This window comes from Podarcis bocagei (assembly GCF_964188305.1).
Source record: "Podarcis bocagei genome assembly, chromosome: 14".
Classification (NCBI taxonomy): domain Eukaryota; kingdom Metazoa; phylum Chordata; class Lepidosauria; order Squamata; family Lacertidae; genus Podarcis; species Podarcis bocagei.
In genome coordinates, this window is record NC_138139.1 from 54,199,421 (window position 1) to 54,215,306 (window position 15,886).

At 49.8% G+C, this 15,886-nt stretch overlaps 1 protein-coding gene and 2 long non-coding RNA genes across 5 annotated transcripts in view; all 3 read left to right on the top strand.

Annotated features, from left to right (window-relative positions):
* LOC308573146 overlaps positions 1–15,886 on the top strand; it is a 201,984-nt gene that overhangs the window by 97,540 nt on the left and 88,558 nt on the right. The gene's annotated exons all lie outside the window — the stretch shown is intronic.
* The window catches only part of LOC308573107, a 96,106-nt gene continuing 85,109 nt past the window's right edge, over positions 4,890–15,886 (top strand). Inside the window, exon 1 of the long non-coding RNA XR_014001919.1 lies at positions 4,890–5,176. This is a non-coding gene — a long non-coding RNA (uncharacterized lncRNA). The remainder of the gene's footprint in view (positions 5,177–15,886) is intronic.
* FOXK1 (forkhead box K1) overlaps positions 13,385–15,886 on the top strand; it is an 84,111-nt gene continuing 81,609 nt past the window's right edge. For both annotated transcript variants that reach the window (XM_081169529.1, XM_081169530.1), the window contains exon 1: positions 13,385–13,812. In XM_081169529.1, coding sequence (XP_081025655.1) covers positions 13,400–13,812 — 413 coding nt within the window. In that variant the 5' untranslated portion in view covers positions 13,385–13,399. The remainder of the gene's footprint in view (positions 13,813–15,886) is intronic.

A 15,886-nucleotide genomic window follows, 5' to 3' on the forward strand; every position in this document is an offset into this window, starting at 1 on the left:
CAATACAGCATCAGACATTAAAAACTTCCCTAAACAGGGCCGCCTTAAGTTGTCTTTTAAAAGTAAAGTAGTTGTTTATTGCCTTGACATCTGCTGGGGGGGGGCGTTCCACAGAGCAGGTGCCACCACCGAGAAGGCCCTCTGCCTGGTTCCCTGTAACCTCACTTCTCACAGCGAAGGAACCGCCAGAAGCCCTTGGTGCTGGACCTCAGTGTCCGGGCAGAATGATGGGGATGGAAACATGCAGTCAGTGGACTAGGGTGACTACGCTGGTCCCCTAAATATTCCTGGTAAATTAAAATATTAAATCCTGGCTCCTTCTTCTCAAATCCCAGGAAGCTTTTGCCCGTCTTAGGGAGAGGACCCAAGAGCGTTTACACCCCCTCCCCAAAGCCCACCATGGTTTGGGAAGCAGGCAGGAGGACTCCAGTATCTTGTCAGAGGCCTGTCATCTCTTCCCCAAAGCCCAGGAAGCTTCTGCCAACTTAGGGAGGCAGGAAGCTCTTGCACATGATGTCAAGACATCGTGACATTGCCCCCCCCATCACCCTCGCAAGCTGGCACCTCTGGCCCTAACCGTTCCCTACGGAAAATTTCACCACACACCACTGAAGAGGAATTTGGGGGTTTGTCTCCTCACACTATTTCCAGCAGAAAGCTAAGCTTGCACTTTGAAGATGCAACTACTTGGCTAATCAGGAGAACTGCCTGTGATTTGATATCTGGGTCAGCAAGCCCCCATTTGCACCAAAATAAGGTGTTTGCTTTGCATTAAAGCAATAGCTTTGCTTAAGAATCCCTCGGTCCAGCTGCACCCGTTAAGATAATCTTCCCTTGCCTAACGAATTTGGAAACACTTCTTGCCACTGAACAGAGGTCTCTTGCAGACAGCGGTGCGGAGGTCAGAGTTTGTGGGTGCTGTTCAAAATGGATTTGAAAATAGGAAACACACATAATTGGCCCTGCTTGCCGGGATGATCTTTAGAAGAGATCCAGCCCATCTGGGGCCACTTATCTTGCGCCAGAGTGTGTGTTTGCTCACTGAAACACAATCCCAGCAGAGAGCAAAAGAGAAATCTATCTTGTTGTCCCTCCTTCTGTCAAAGGCCTTCTATTTGCCCAACGCTGGGATACTGAGGCATGAGGATATTAAGTCAACACGGCCAGCAGCGATCTCTTTGTCCCTCACAATGGACACCTCTGCACCACGCCCCAAAGCCCAGCAACCAGAGATAGCTTTCTCCTCTTCAATTCCCATCCAAGCCAATGTGATAGCTCCAACCACGGTTCCCGGGAGCAGAGCCCTTTCCCGTAACACCATAAACCTGTGGACATGCCATGAAGCTGAGTGTTGGAAAATTCTGTCACACAACTGTTGGTTCATTAGGTAGAGTATAGTCCAACAATAGGCGATTGGAGTCCTCCCAAGGTGAGGAGAAGTGACCTAAGCCCTGCAGGACAGCTTACTCTATGCCATTAACCCCTTCATGTGCTATTTAGACTTACGCATCTTGGTTGTATGAGGCTGCTTACCCCCCATCAATGTCATGGGGGTGTTCTTTTTGAGCATCCTCCCCCAAATTCAGTGTTTTTGGCACTGAATCTGGATTACCCACTTGGGTGCAACTCCAGGTATACATGCCCTGCTTATAAATGGCCATAAAAAACTAAATAAATGAATGGGAATTTGTAAGTGTGGTTATATATGAATGATCGGAAGCAGGAGCTGTTAGATGTCTGATTTCTGAAACGAGCCAAGACTGTTAAAATCCAGTTGTATCCCAGTGGGCTCAATAAGGCAAAATCTATGTTGTATATCCTGATTAGGTGATATTTCCTTTAATTTCGAGCTATTTAGCCACCTGGACAATTTACATATTAAGCCCTACTGAGAAAGCCTTTGAAGTCTCAGGCTGATAAGACTTCAATTTCTAAAAATGGTAAGTGCATGCCGTTGACTGCAACCACACTACAATGAACCTAATTAATGATATTTGCATGCATAATGATTAGCATTCTCGTCTAATTGTGGTCATTAGGTTCCCAGCTCCGTTGCAAAGGGAGCTTTTGTTTATGTCATTAATGTTTTAAATCTATTTTTACTGAGAGGTTATCTCCTAGGTCGGACAAGACCACAAAGGGGCCATTTCCATGGCAGGTCAGGAAGTCCACCGACAGGTGAGACCTACACAGGTGATAATGTGTTCATCAAGGCAAACCTATTGCGGTAACAATACAATTTCAGCATCAAAATGCACTGGCCTGACAGATGCACATAATCTGAGGGATGGGGGGGGGTCTGCGGAAACACATTCACTGCATTTTGTTCGTTTCTCTGGAACAAAGGAACTTCAAAGGCATGCTAACATGAAACTGCCAAATGACAAGTCATCGAGAGGCTCAGGGCTGTCACTTGTGGAGTGAATCAGTACTGTGTATTTTCATTGCACTACGGACTCAGCTGCATTAGTCAAAAGACAGTGTTTTGAATGTGTTATAAACATACCACACCAGATGGCGACGGAGAGTAAAAAAAATCTATGCTATTTTCCATAGCATTTTTTTTCTTTTGTTATGATTTAATTTCTGACTTATAGTGGATTTTCCCCTGTGTGTAGATCCACCCTGTGTGTGTTAATTGGATTGCCAAAACACCAACAACTGGGTTTTTTAATGTGAATAGCCGCTGTTAATAAAATATTTATCCCAGCCCATAATTTTCTGCATGCTGTTTCCTTCTGACCTCTCCTCACCCACAAGCATCAGTCTATGTCTACAACTCAATGGTGTAACGTTGGAAAATGCCAATCACTTCTCCTACCTGGGCAGTTACATTTCCACAAGGGCCAACATTGATGCCGAAATCCAGCACTGCCTGAGCTCTGCACGTGCGGCTTTCTCCCGATTGAAGTGCAGAGTGTTTGAGGATCGGGACATTCACAGGGAAACCAAAATGCTTGTTTACAAAGCTATTGTACTACCAACCTTACTGTATGCTTGTGAAACATGGACCACTTATAAACGCCGTCTCCAACTCCTCGAAAGATTCCATCAACGGTGTCTCCGAAAAATTCTACACATCACTTGGGAAGACAGGCGAACTAATGCCAGTGTACTTGAAGAAGCAAAGATCACCAGTGTCGAAGCGATGATTCTTCAACATCAGTTTCGTTGGACTGGTCATGTTGTGCAGATGCCTGATGATTGTCTTCCAAAGCAACTATATTCCGAACTTAAAAATGGAAAGTGTAATGCTGGTGGTCAACAAAAGAGGTTTAAAGGCTGTCTCAAGGCAAATCTTTAAAAATGTAGTATAAACACTGACAACTGGGAAACACTGGCCTGCGAGCGCTCCAATTGGAGAACAGCCTTTACCAAAGGCGCCATAGACTTTGAAGACACTCGAACTCAGGATGCAAGGGAGAAACATGCTAAGAGGAAGGCATGCTTGGCACATCCACACCGTGATCAACTCCCACCCGGAAACCAATGTCCCCACTGTGGAAGGACGTGTGGGTCCAGAATTGGCCTCCACAGTCACTTACGGACTCATTGTTAAAACCGTGTTCATGGAAGACAATCTTACTCAGCTACGAAGGATCGCCAAAGAGAGAAGAGACCTGCAACTCAGGAGAGCACTTCATGTATCTGATGAAGTAGAGGACTGAAACTTATAGAATAAATTTGCTAGTCTTTTGCTGTGTTTGTTGCAACAAACTAGAAGAGATTTGCTGTTGGCATCCATCCGTCTCAAGAGACAATGGAGTAAGCCTCTGGGGGTGAAGTCAAACCACTGTGTTAACAGCATCAGAGTGACCTTCCTGGGGCACAAACCTGGGCAGTGTGTCCAGGGCTGCCTAGATGACAAGTCCTCCCTCTCAGCCTCACTGATGGGGTCCAAAGGAAATCAAATCAATATGTTGGGCACCAGCCTGGCTGCAGTTGTTACTGGAAGGAGGCATACAAGGCACCATCCAGCCGTCTTAGGGAATGCACTCTGGATTTGTGTAGGCTGAAGGGAACACAGTGGATGTAGCCTACCTTGATTTCAGCAAGGCATTTGACAAGGTGCCCCATGATATTCTTGTAAAGAAGCTGGTAAAATGCGGCCTTGACTATGCTACCACTCAGTGGATTTGTAACTGGCTGACTGACCGAATCCAAAGGGTGCTCATCAATGGTTCCTCTTCATCCTGGAGAAGAGTGACTAGTGGGGTGCCACAGGGTTCTGTCTTGGGCCCGGTCTTATTCAACATCTTTATCAACGACTTGGATGATGGACTCAAGGGCATCCTGATCAAATTTGCAGATGACAACAAACTGGGAGGGGTGGCTAACACCCCAGAGGACAGGATCACACTTCAAAATGACCTTGACAGATTAGAGAACTGGGCCAAAACAAACAAGATGAATTTTAACAGGGAGAAATATAAAGTATTGCACTTGGGCAAAAAAAATGAGAGGCACAAATACAAGATGGGTGACACCTGGCTTGAGAGCAGTACATGTGAAAAGGATCTAGGAGTCTTGGTTGACCACAAACTTGACATGAGCCAACAGTGTGACGCGGCAGCTAAAAAAGCCAATGCAATTCTGGGCTGCATCAATAGGAGTATAGCATCTAGATCAAGGGAAGTAATAGTGCCACTGTATTCTGCTCTGGTCAGACCTCACCTGGAGTACTGTGTCCAGTTCTGGGCACCACAGTTCAAGAAGGACACTGACAAACTGGAACGTGTCCAGAGGAGGGCAACCAAAATGGTCAAAGGCCTGGAAACGATGCCTTATGAGGAACGGCTAAGGGAGCTGGGCATCTTTAGCCTGGAGAAGAGGAGGTTAAGGGGTGATATGATAGTCATGTTCAAATATATAAAAGGATGTCACATAGAGGAGGGAGAAAGGTTGTTTTCTGCTACTCCAGAGAAGCGGACACAGAGCAATGGATCCAAACTACAAGAAAGAAGATTCCACCTAAACATTAGGAAGAACTTCCTGACAGTAAGAGCTGTTCAACAGTGGAATTTGCTGCCAAGGAGTGTGGTGGAGTCTCCTTCTTTGGAGGTCTTTAAGCAGAGGCTTGACAACCATATGTCAGGAGTGCTCTGATGGTGTTTCCTGCTTGGCAGGGGGTTGGACTCGATGGCCCTTGTGGTCTCTTCCAACTCTATGATTCTAGGTTTTCCTCCTTAGCTCTTTCTTCTCCTAAAGATATCCTGCAAGCCAGCAGAGGTTTAGGACCAGAGCTTTCCTTCTCCTGGTTGGGCTATATTCCCGGGGGTTTTTTAAAAATGTATTTTTTATGTTCCAGGTCATGGGTAGGCAAACTAAGGCCCGGGGGCCGAATCCGGCCCAATCACCTTCTAAATCCGGCCCGCGGAAGGTCCAGGAATTAGCGTGTTTTTACATGAGTAGAATGTGTCCTTTTATTTAAAATGCATCTCTGGCTTATTTGTGGGGTCTGCCTGGTGTTTTTACATGAGTAGAATGTGTGCTTTTTAAAAAAATGCACCACTGGGTTATTTGTGGGGCATAGGAATTTATTCATTTTTTCCCCAAAATATAGTCTAGCCATCCACAAGGTCTGAGGGACAGTGGACCGGCCCCCTGCTGAAAAAGTTTGCTGACCCCTGTTCCAGGTGGACAAGCCCTCTGGAAATCATCTCTCCTTGACTGAGCTCAGAAGAATGGTTCTGTTAACTTGTGGCAGAAATCGGCTATGCACAGTACGGACTGGCTGTTTTCTGAAAGCACCAAATCCCTCTCTCAGAACACTGGAGCCCGTGGACATGAAACAAAGCTGAATATTGCAAAGTTCAGGACAGATTCCTGTTGAGGGAAGTTTTTTAATGTTGGATGTTTTATTACACTTTTAATATTCTGTTGGGAGCCGCCCAGAGTGGCTGGGGAAACCTAGCCAGATGAGCGGGGTATAAATTATGATGATGATGATAAAGAACTTCATCACACAACATGTAAACTTCAGAACTCGCTCCCAAGGGAGGCGGCGATGGCCGACAACGTGGATGGAGGAGACTGCTATCGAAGGCTCCTGGCCACAACAGCTCTGCTCTGCCTTCCTGCTCAGAATCAGCAATGCCCCTGAATACCCAAGAAGGAGAGTGGTCTTGTGTTCAAATCCTGCTTGAAGGTTTCCCATTGGAGCACCTGGCAAGAACAGGGTGATGGACTAGATGGGCCACGGGTCTGATCCAGAGGCCTCTTCTTAGGTTCTGGTGCCGGTTGGGGCTGATAAGAGCCGTAGTCTGAAACCTCCAGAGGAAGCTTGGGGGAAGGCCGTTTTAGGAACAAAAGCAGCGGCCTGCTCATGTTTGCATCCACGCCTGCATGCTCTCACATGCTTCCATTTCCTCTCAACCCATCCTGCTTACAATTTCATGTCCTGACACTCACGGATGCGATTAGGTAAGCACAAACAAAGGCTTGCATGAGCAACATGAGAGCTGACGGTAAAAGGAAGGTAAGAATGACTGGAAAGAAAGAAATTGCATTCTACTGCACCACCGCTCCCATGTGCCCAGGATCGCCCATGACGAAATAGGCCTCCTTCTACGCACAATTCGGGCTGTGCGTTTGGCACAAGGTTCTGCTTTCAACATACCTGAAAAGCATCCTATTCCCAGCCTGGAGAGGACTAAGGAAGGTGCTTGGATAGATAAGTTTTGCACACTTCGGCATGTGCTGCTGCATCCAGGTACAAGCTTTGCACACTAAGATGCTGGAGCTTAAGAGACTGGGACAGCTTTTACCTCCTGCCAGGGCTCCTGTGTTTTTATGGCACAGATCGAAGCACAGATTTTTGCAGTGAAATGGTTGGCAAGCGAGCGTCTCCTGTTTATGTCTACCTTTTGGGCATCTATTAAAAGCAACATGAGTCCTGCCCGGGGAAAGATGCGAATGTTAGGCTGGGAGCGCTGCCACCTTTTAATCCCCCCCCCCCTGGTGTGGCTCCCAGGCTGTCAGTTGATCAGCACAAATCCAGCATCCCAGAGGGCGAGCTGCGTCAAACAGGCTGCCGCAGAAAACAAACCAAGAAAATGTCTCGTACCACCAACAAATGTGTTAGGGCAGAGCTCTCCAAACTTTTCATGTTGGTACCATGCAACACAGAGTTTGCAAAGCTCTGGGTTATGGCATTGAGAAAGTGCCGTCTGCAAAAGTGCATCCCATAACAAATACAGCCCTTTGTTGCTTTTGTTCCAAATTCAGTTACAAGTTAAGCGTTGCCCAATAAAACAGGTGCAGTGATAACTTTATTTCATAAATTCACAGAGCTATAGAACAGATATGTAAATGGTTCTGTAGTCTTAATTATATTTTCTGGTCATGTTGTGATTGTTTTCCTTTACCTTTTAAAATGTTTTTTGTATTTCTTTCTTTTTTGTATTTCTTTCTTTTCTTCTTAACTCATTTCCTTGTAATAGTCTTTAAAAAAATATTAAAATAAAATAAAATAATACAAAAAAACAGTGTGAATTTCTACACTGTCTTGCAGGAATAACATTCTTGACAAAGTACTGTATAGCCTCTCTAAAGATCTAAAAACAAAACAAAAAAAATCCTGTTTTATGCAAGCCCCGAGCCAAGGAGATAAGTAACTCTGCAACCTTTACAAGACATCTGAAGACAGCCCTGTATAGGGAAGTTTTTTTGTTTAATGTTTTATTATGTTTTTATATCTGTTGGAAGCTGCTCAGAGTGGCTGGCGGCAACCCAGTCAGATGGGTGGGGTATAAATAATAAAATTGTTGCTGTCCCTCCATCATAAAAAATACAGCATAAGCCCAGCCGTGCAGCCAGATCCCCAGCCTCAGTTAATGAGTCAAGATAAAAAGGTAGGTTTTTAAGACACATTTGAAAATAGCCAATATGAGACCTGTTTAATATCACCTGGGAGAATATTCTGCAATTGTGGGGGCCACCACCAAAAAAGCCTTGGCCCCTGCGATAGCCAGCCTCACCCGCTTGCTGGTGGGCATCACAACAGATTAGATGTAGATTATATATTAGATTCAATCCCCACAACCACATTGTGAGGCAGGGTACGGCGAGAACTAGTGCCCCAAGCTTGTTTGTTTAGCAGAGTAGCAGAACTTTGCTTGAACTCCAACAAGACCCAGGCAGCCAAAAATGTCTTTCGTAAGATTCGCTAAGGCATAAATCACAGAGTTTGTTGCTGGCTCCCTAGCAAGACAAAGCTCAGCTCATTTAGAGCAAACCCAGTTTCCAGGAGTAAAAAGAATTGCACCACATGAATATAAATGCAAAAATGAAAGCGAGAACAGAATAGCAGGAGGAGAAAGAGAGAATAACGGGGCACCCCGGGCAGACAAGTTGGTATAGTCTTGTCTCCGAAGCAAATGGCCTTGAAGTCTAGAGAAAGCATAGAAGGAAAACAAGAGCTATGCTCTCTCTCTGCCTTAGGGAGACCTGATAACCTTTTGAACACTAGAATGTAGCAGAATGTTTCTGGTGGCTTCTGTACTCCACAAAACTTATTCCCTGACAGGTACTGCAGCCTCGGGAGTATTTGAAGTGATGTGAGATCTTCGGATAAAGGGAGGTTTACAAATTTAATAAATAATGGAACAGTAACAAGATAGCAATCAAAGTGAAATTTTTAGGTTACAAACCTCCTACCCCATTTTGCAGTTGGGGCAGGCCTTAATTTTATTAATTTCATCAAATATTTCTTAGCCACCCCTGACCAGAAGATTCCAGGGTGGCTTGCGTTCAAAAGTGCAAATAACTTTTTTTCACGCATTTTTAAAAACAACAAGCATAGCAAAATAGGACACGCACACACACGCCCAAAAAGTTTTAAAAATAATAGAACATAGTTAAAACCAACCAACCAACCCTGACCAACCATCTAATTACTTAAAATGCCAGCTGAGCAATTAGGAAGATGGTACAATCTTGTGCCATAAAGCCCGTAAGACCTGAGGTGTTTGTCTTCCTTAGGGTGGGCATTCCAGAGATTTGGGGAGCCACCACAGAAGAGGCCCCCTCCTTTGCAGAAGCCGATCTTGCCACTAATAAAGAGAGCCGGCGTAATGCAATGCTGAGAGTCCCTGTGAAAGAGCAGGGTTCGAATTCTCTGCTCAGCCATGAATCTCACTGGGCGACCTTGGAAGTGTCGCTCAGCCTAATCTACCTCGCAGGGTTGTTGTGAGGACAAAACGGGGGAGGAAGAGAACCATCTCCACCACCTTGAGCTCCCTGGAGGGCAAAGCTGGTGGACATAATAAATATAACACAGAACTAGCATTTGCAAGAGGCTTGAGAGAGAGAGGTCTCCGCAAGGCCACTCCATGAATTGGTGGCAGACACAAGACCTGAGCTGCTTACAGCGCATGCTTCGCGACACGGCCTGGGCGGGGAGCTCAACCTGCTGACTGCCTACCTGCCAAACAACTCTCATCATTTCTATGGCACAGAACCTCACCCCCCTCCCAACACGAGGCATGTTTTCCCAGAAGTAAGCAAAGCCTTTGTTGACTTTATTCTTTATTCTCTCTACTGTTGTTATTTAAACCGAAAGCTCTTGGGGCAACAGCCTGCCTCTTTCCCCTTCTCATGTAGAACTGTCGTGTTGCATATTGATGGCTGCCTTGTTTTATATGCCAGCCCCATTTAAAATTCTCTTTTTTTGTATTGGGCGAGTGAGGTTATATGCCTTGCACATACATTGGCATGGCTATGCTGATCCAAATTATTGACTGGTGGATTAGTTATTGTTACCGTATTTCTTAATTGTGTTGTTGTCTTGTGATTATTTGCTGTTTTACACCACTATGGCATGCCCTGAGATCGATTATGACAAGGGGGCTGGATATACCGTATTTTTCGCTCCATAGGGCGCACCGGACCATAAGGCGCACCTAGTTTTTAGGGGGCGGAATAAAGGAAAAAAAATTATTCCCCCCCAGCCCCAAAGAGCAAAGAAGCCAAGAGAGCGAGTGGGATCCATCCCGCTGACTCTCTTGGCTTCCCTTTTTAGCCTGGGGCAGGGGAAGCCCGAGCTTTGCTTCACCTTCGCTGCTGCTATCCGCAAGCCCGGGTGCGCAGCGGGAGTTGGCGCTGTGCTCCCCGGGCTTCAGGCTGCTATCCGCAAGCCTTCGTAGCCTGGCAGGAAAGCCTGCATTCAGCAAAAGCCTGCATTCGCTCCATAGGACGCACACACATTTCCCCTTCATTTTTGGAGGGGAAAAAGTGCATCCTATAGAGCGAAAAATATGGTAAGTTATATAAAATATTTTAAAGGCATGTAAAGAAAAGAAAAAATCAGCAAGGGGGCACCCATCTGAAATCCTAATCCTAAACCCCCGATTTGGTTTCCCTGTCCCACTGAAAATATCTGGACTTACTTCTATGTAAACATGTTTAGAATCAGGCTGCCCTTATCTGAGGCTGCATTTGGGCAGACTAACCTTGCTTCTTAACATTGCTGTTTATTGTACTGCTATTGTATTTAGATTGCAATTGCCTTGGGGCAAAGCACTTGTGTTTGTTGCTTATGTCATTCCAGGTCTGTGCACATTGATATGCCATATTGCTATACAAACAAGCAACACAGCTCCACAAACTTACTCCTACAATAAGCATTGTACGAATTTTAGTGCTGGAAGTTGCCTCTGGGCATTTCAAGCGCCACAACGGCAGTGTGTATTCCTTCCTGCTGCTTCTCAGTCACTACTGTGTCTTGTCACCACTGTGTCTTGTGAGGGGATGCATTGATGTTCGTAACTCCAAGCCTATCAACCCTTTTGCAATCGGTCTCCAACAAGAGAAAGGCAAGCAGGATATGTGTGTGAGCTTCGTTTGCAAAATACCTGGGAACAATCGTTTATGAAGCATAATGTGTTGTTGAGACCTCACAGAGCTACAAAACTTGTTGTTGTTGTTTAGTCGTGTCCAACTCTTCATGACCCCCTGGACCAGAGCATGCCAGGCACTCCTGTCTTCCACTGCCTCCCACAGTTTGGTCAAACCCATGTTGGTAGCTTCAAGAACACTGTCCAACCATCTCGTCCTCTGTCGTCCCCTTCTCCTTGTGCCCTCCATATTTCCCAACATCAGGGTCTTTTCCAGGGAGTCTTCTCTTCTCATGAGGTGGCCAAAGTATTGGAACCTCAGCTTCAGGATCTGTCCTTCCAGTGAGCACTCAGGGCTGATTTCCTTCAGAATGGAGAGGTTTGATCTTCTTGCAGTCCATGGGACTCTCAAGAGTCTCCTCCAGCACCAGAATTCAAAAGCATCAATTCTTCGGTGATCAGCCTTCTTGATGGTCCAGCTCTCACTTCCATACACCACTACTGGGAAAACCATAGCTTTAACTATATGGACCTTTGTCGGCAAAGTGAACACTCAATCCCTCTTCCCAGGTAAGAACTGGGAATGCTAGCTCCGTGAGGGGACTAGCAGACCCTCCAAGTGACCCTATTTTCCAAGAATGTCCCTGATTTAGAGAAGCTGCCCCAGTTTCTGATTTGATCCTGGAATGTCCCACTTTTCCTTAGATGTCCCCATTTTCACTGGAGAAATGTTGGTGGGTATGGAAGAGGGGTTTGGCCAAACTGCAGGAGGCAGTGGAAGACAGGAGTGCCTGGCGTGCTCTGGTCCAGGGGGTCACGAAGAGTCGGACACTACTATACGACTAAACAACAACAACATGGAAGAGGAGCCTAACAACTCACGGCACCCTCTGCAAACTACAGTTCTCCAAGAAGCCATGACAGTTAAAATGGCACCGTAGCTTTTTAAATGCATAGTGCAGCGGGGGGGGGGGGCGTTATCGTGTCAGGCGGATGCACAACCAGGTACCATCTGAACTCTTCCTTATGACTGTCATCTCCGCGCCGCCTCTCTGCCCCCGGGGGCTGGATGGCTTCGCAACCGGGGCTCGGAGCTGCCAGCCCCGCCGTGCTCGTCTTCCGCGGCCGCAACGCTCCCCTGCAAGAGGGTTGTGCAGTGCTGCCCTCGCCTTGTTCCCCTACCCCATCGCCTTTTGAAATAAGCGTGCTCTACCCCCCCCCCCAAACCCTTGCTCAAGCGCCTTCTTCGCTCCCATGCAAACCCGTTTCCCACGCGCCGACACGCCCCGTCTCCTAACATTGCACGAGCACCCAGTGGCGTAGCGTGGGTTGTCAGTACCCGGGGCAAGGCAAGTAATTTGCGCCCCCTAACCCCCAGATGTTGCGCCAGGTGCGGCCGGCCCCCCCTGCACCCCCCACGCTACGCCACTGCGAGCACCCACGCACTTTTTATTTTTTGCACGGCTCCTCCCCGGCCCAGAGACGGAACTGCAAAGGGAGAAGGGGAGGGCGCGCGCACATGTTTGCGCGCGCACTTTTGTTTTTGTTTGCTTTCCCTGCCACGCGGTTCGCGGCGCTGCCCCGTCCGGTTTCCGCCCTTTGCACGAGGGCGCTTATGCGCCTTTCCTTCCCGTGTCGCCGTCCCTTTGCAGAGGGGAAGGAGGAAGCGGAAGGGAGAGCGTGGCGCGGGGAAGGAGGCGCTCTGCGAAACGGGCACTGGCACCCCAACGCGGCACCCCTTTCCCCTTGCAAAAGCACCCACAACCGGGGGCATTAAGCGAGCGCCCCGGTGTGTTTTCACCCGCGTCGCCACGCCTTTGGGAAAGGGAGAAATAACAGCAGGGAGGCACCCTTCGAAAAGGGCACCTTCACCCAAACTCTGTAACCCCCTTCACCCACCCCAGGGGCATGACAGCGAGCACCTCCGCGTGCGTCGCCCTGCCTTTGGCTCGGGGCGCTGGGAGGAAGAAATCGACGACACAACCACGCCAACCCTTGCGCGCCCCTTTGGCCCGTCGGCTGCTCCCCCACGTACCCACCCAAGGGTGCAGAGCGAGCCCCTGTGCGTCCCGTCCCCCCCCAGCGTTGCCTTGGGGTCGGGAGAGGAAGACGACTTGTGGGGCAGAGCCAGACCAAGCACAAAGTGGCCCTTGCTCCCCGAAGCCGTGCGCCCCCGTTCCCACCGCGGGCCACTGGAGCGTGCGCCTTTACGCGCGCTGCCCTGTCTTTGGGGAGCGCACGCCCTCGAACCCGTGCGCCCCCCTTTATTTTTGCAGCTCCCCCACCCCAGGGCGCTGCGTGTGGGTGTGTTTTCACCCCATTGCCAGGTCTTTGGAGGAAGAGGAGGAGGCAGCCGGGGAGGGAGGGGATTGCGGAGGAGAGAAGCGCCCCGGACCCCGTGCGCCCCGTCTCCCGATCGCGGCCTGCGAGCGCGCCGCCTGGGCAGCCCGGGCCGCTCTCCCCGCCCGTCCGCCCGCCTCCCCTCCCGCGGCCCCGCCCCGGAGGCCGGCGGTGCGTAGTCGGCGGCCGCCCCTGCCTGCCTGCCTGCCTGGGCCGCCGCGAAGATGGCTGCAGCCGCGGGCGAGGACGGGCCCGGCGCGAGGGCCTTGCTGGCGCTGCAGCGCGCCGCGCCCTCGCCGCCGCTGCCTCCCGGGGCGCCCGCCGCCTCGCCTCCCCAGGGCCCGGGGCCGGCCCCGATCCCGCCCGCGCTGCCCCTGGCCGTGCCGTCGGCCCTGGCGCGCCTGCAGGGCCGCGACGTGGAGTTCGTGATGCGCCAGGCGACGGTGACCATCGGGCGCAACTCGTCGCAGGGCGCCGTGGACGTGAACATGGGCCGCTCCAGCTTCATCTCGCGCCGCCACCTCGAGCTCTCCTTCCGCGCGCCCCACTTCTACCTGCGCTGCCTGGGCAAGAACGGCGTCTTCGTCGACGGCGCCTTCCAGAGGAGGGGAGGCCCGGCCCTGCAGCTGCCCCCGCAGTGAGTCGTGGGAATGGGCGACACGCGCGCGGGCAGGCTGGCTGGCGGGTGGGGATTTGGGGTTGGAGGACCGGCGTGCAAGCTGCGGGGTGGGTGGGGCTTAGGGAGACGCGCGGGCAAGTTGGGCCGTGAGGATGGGGCTTAAGGAGACGCGCGGGCAGGCTGGGTCGTGGGGATCTGGGTTAGGGAAGCACATGCATACGCTGGTTCGTGGGGAAGGGGGTTAGGGAGAGGAGTATAAGCTGGGTTGTGGGGGTGGGGGTGTGCAGGCACACACACACACGTGTATAGGCTGGTTGTGGGGATGGAGGCATGGAAGACCTGCATGTAGACTGGGCCATGGGGGTGTGGGAGATCCATGTGTAAGCTGCGTTGTAGGGGTGAGCATTGATGCATCCCACAGATGAGGTGTGTTGAGAATTTGTGGTGGTGGGATGTTAACACCCCCAACATAAACACCATGTACACCTAGGCAGGGGAAACCGCGCGTGCGCATGAACAGGTCCTGGGAAGAGAGGTTGTGGGAGGGTGAAGGAAGGGGAGCCCCCCTGAGGGTGGGGGGGAAAGCTTATGTGGAAAGGGGGTGCCAGTCCTGAGGGGGAGACCCACAGGTGTCCCTTGTGTCTATTGGCAGGGGAAACCCCGCGTGTGGGCTAATGGGTCTTCAGAAAGAGAGTTGAGGGAAGGAGATGGGACGCTTGGGTGTGTGCATTTATGTGTATTGTGTATTAATGGGTTTTGGGGAAGAGAACTGGAGGACCCCATTTTGAGGGAGCGGGGTTAATGCCCACCCCACCTGGAGTAAGGTTACCAGACATCCCCGTTTCCCAGGGACAGTCCCTGGATTTACCCCTGACAAAATCCATCCCCATGCACAGAAATTGAAAAGTGTGCCTGGATTCATTGAAAAAAATCTGGTAACCCCCACAGGGGTGCGTGGGGCCCCCATCACAGTGTAGGAGAAGACTCCTGACTACCTTTCATCCAGGGGGTGGGGTGGGGAAGAGAAGGAAGCCGAGCCCCATGTTGAGAGTACATAATAATAAAATTATTATTATGGCAAGTTTTCATGTGTCAGTCTCACAGGTCTTCAGAAAGGGATCCCCAGTCTGAAAGTTACCCTGCGGGCGGGTGTGTATTTTTATTTTTGAAAATATTTTCAGGCTGCCTTGCTGGACCAAGTCTGCCCAAGGTGGCCAACGAAGGAGAAGCATTAAAAAAAGAAAAGAAATGTACATTAAAATAGAATTCAGCCGCTGTGTGTGTGTTTGACAAGGAGCACTTGCATGTGGTTTGAATCGGTCTTGCGAAGAGGGCGAGGAACAGGAGGAAGGAAACTTTCGCACGTGGGTTTGGGTGTTAAGAAAAGGGTGTTTGTCTGGGGGGGGGAACCCCTCTGTGGGAGTGAAACCCCATGACTCTTGTCAGGTGGAGCCACACGTGGGTTTTATGGGTCTTGGGAATGGGGGTGGGGGAACAGAAGGGCATCCCCCAACTTGGGGGTGGGGGAATTTACATACATGTAGGTGGTTAGACAGGCCTTCCCTGCGGTTTCCCCCCTAAAATAATCTCATTAATGGCAAGCAGCCTTGGAATAATTTGTATCCTGAAAGGCAGGATGTAAATAATCTCAAATCAAGAAAATCCGAAAATATACAGACTTTTAAAAGCGGGGTTTGGTGGTCTTGGGAAAGGGGAACCTACTTGGGAGGGGGAAGCCCTGGAGGGGGTTGACGTAGGAGGGTGGGTTTGCGAGCCGTGGTCAAGGGGAGCCCTCTCTGGGGTGGGTTTGGCAGGTCTTGAGATGCCCCTTCTGAAGGGGAACCCCAAACTATTTCTGCGTTTGTGTGTATTTTGGCATGGAAAACCCACACCTACTCTAAAGGAAAGTTGTTGGGCTTGGAAAACTGGGGGGACGAAAGAGAGTCGAGTGTGGGTTTCTGCCTTGAAAAGGGGGAACCCCATATGTGGTTTAAGGTGTGGAGGGAAGAGTTATGGGTTTGGAGAGAGAAAAGGGATCTTTCTCTGAGAAAGGGGAACCCAGGTACATAGGTGTGGGTGTCTCCATTCGAGC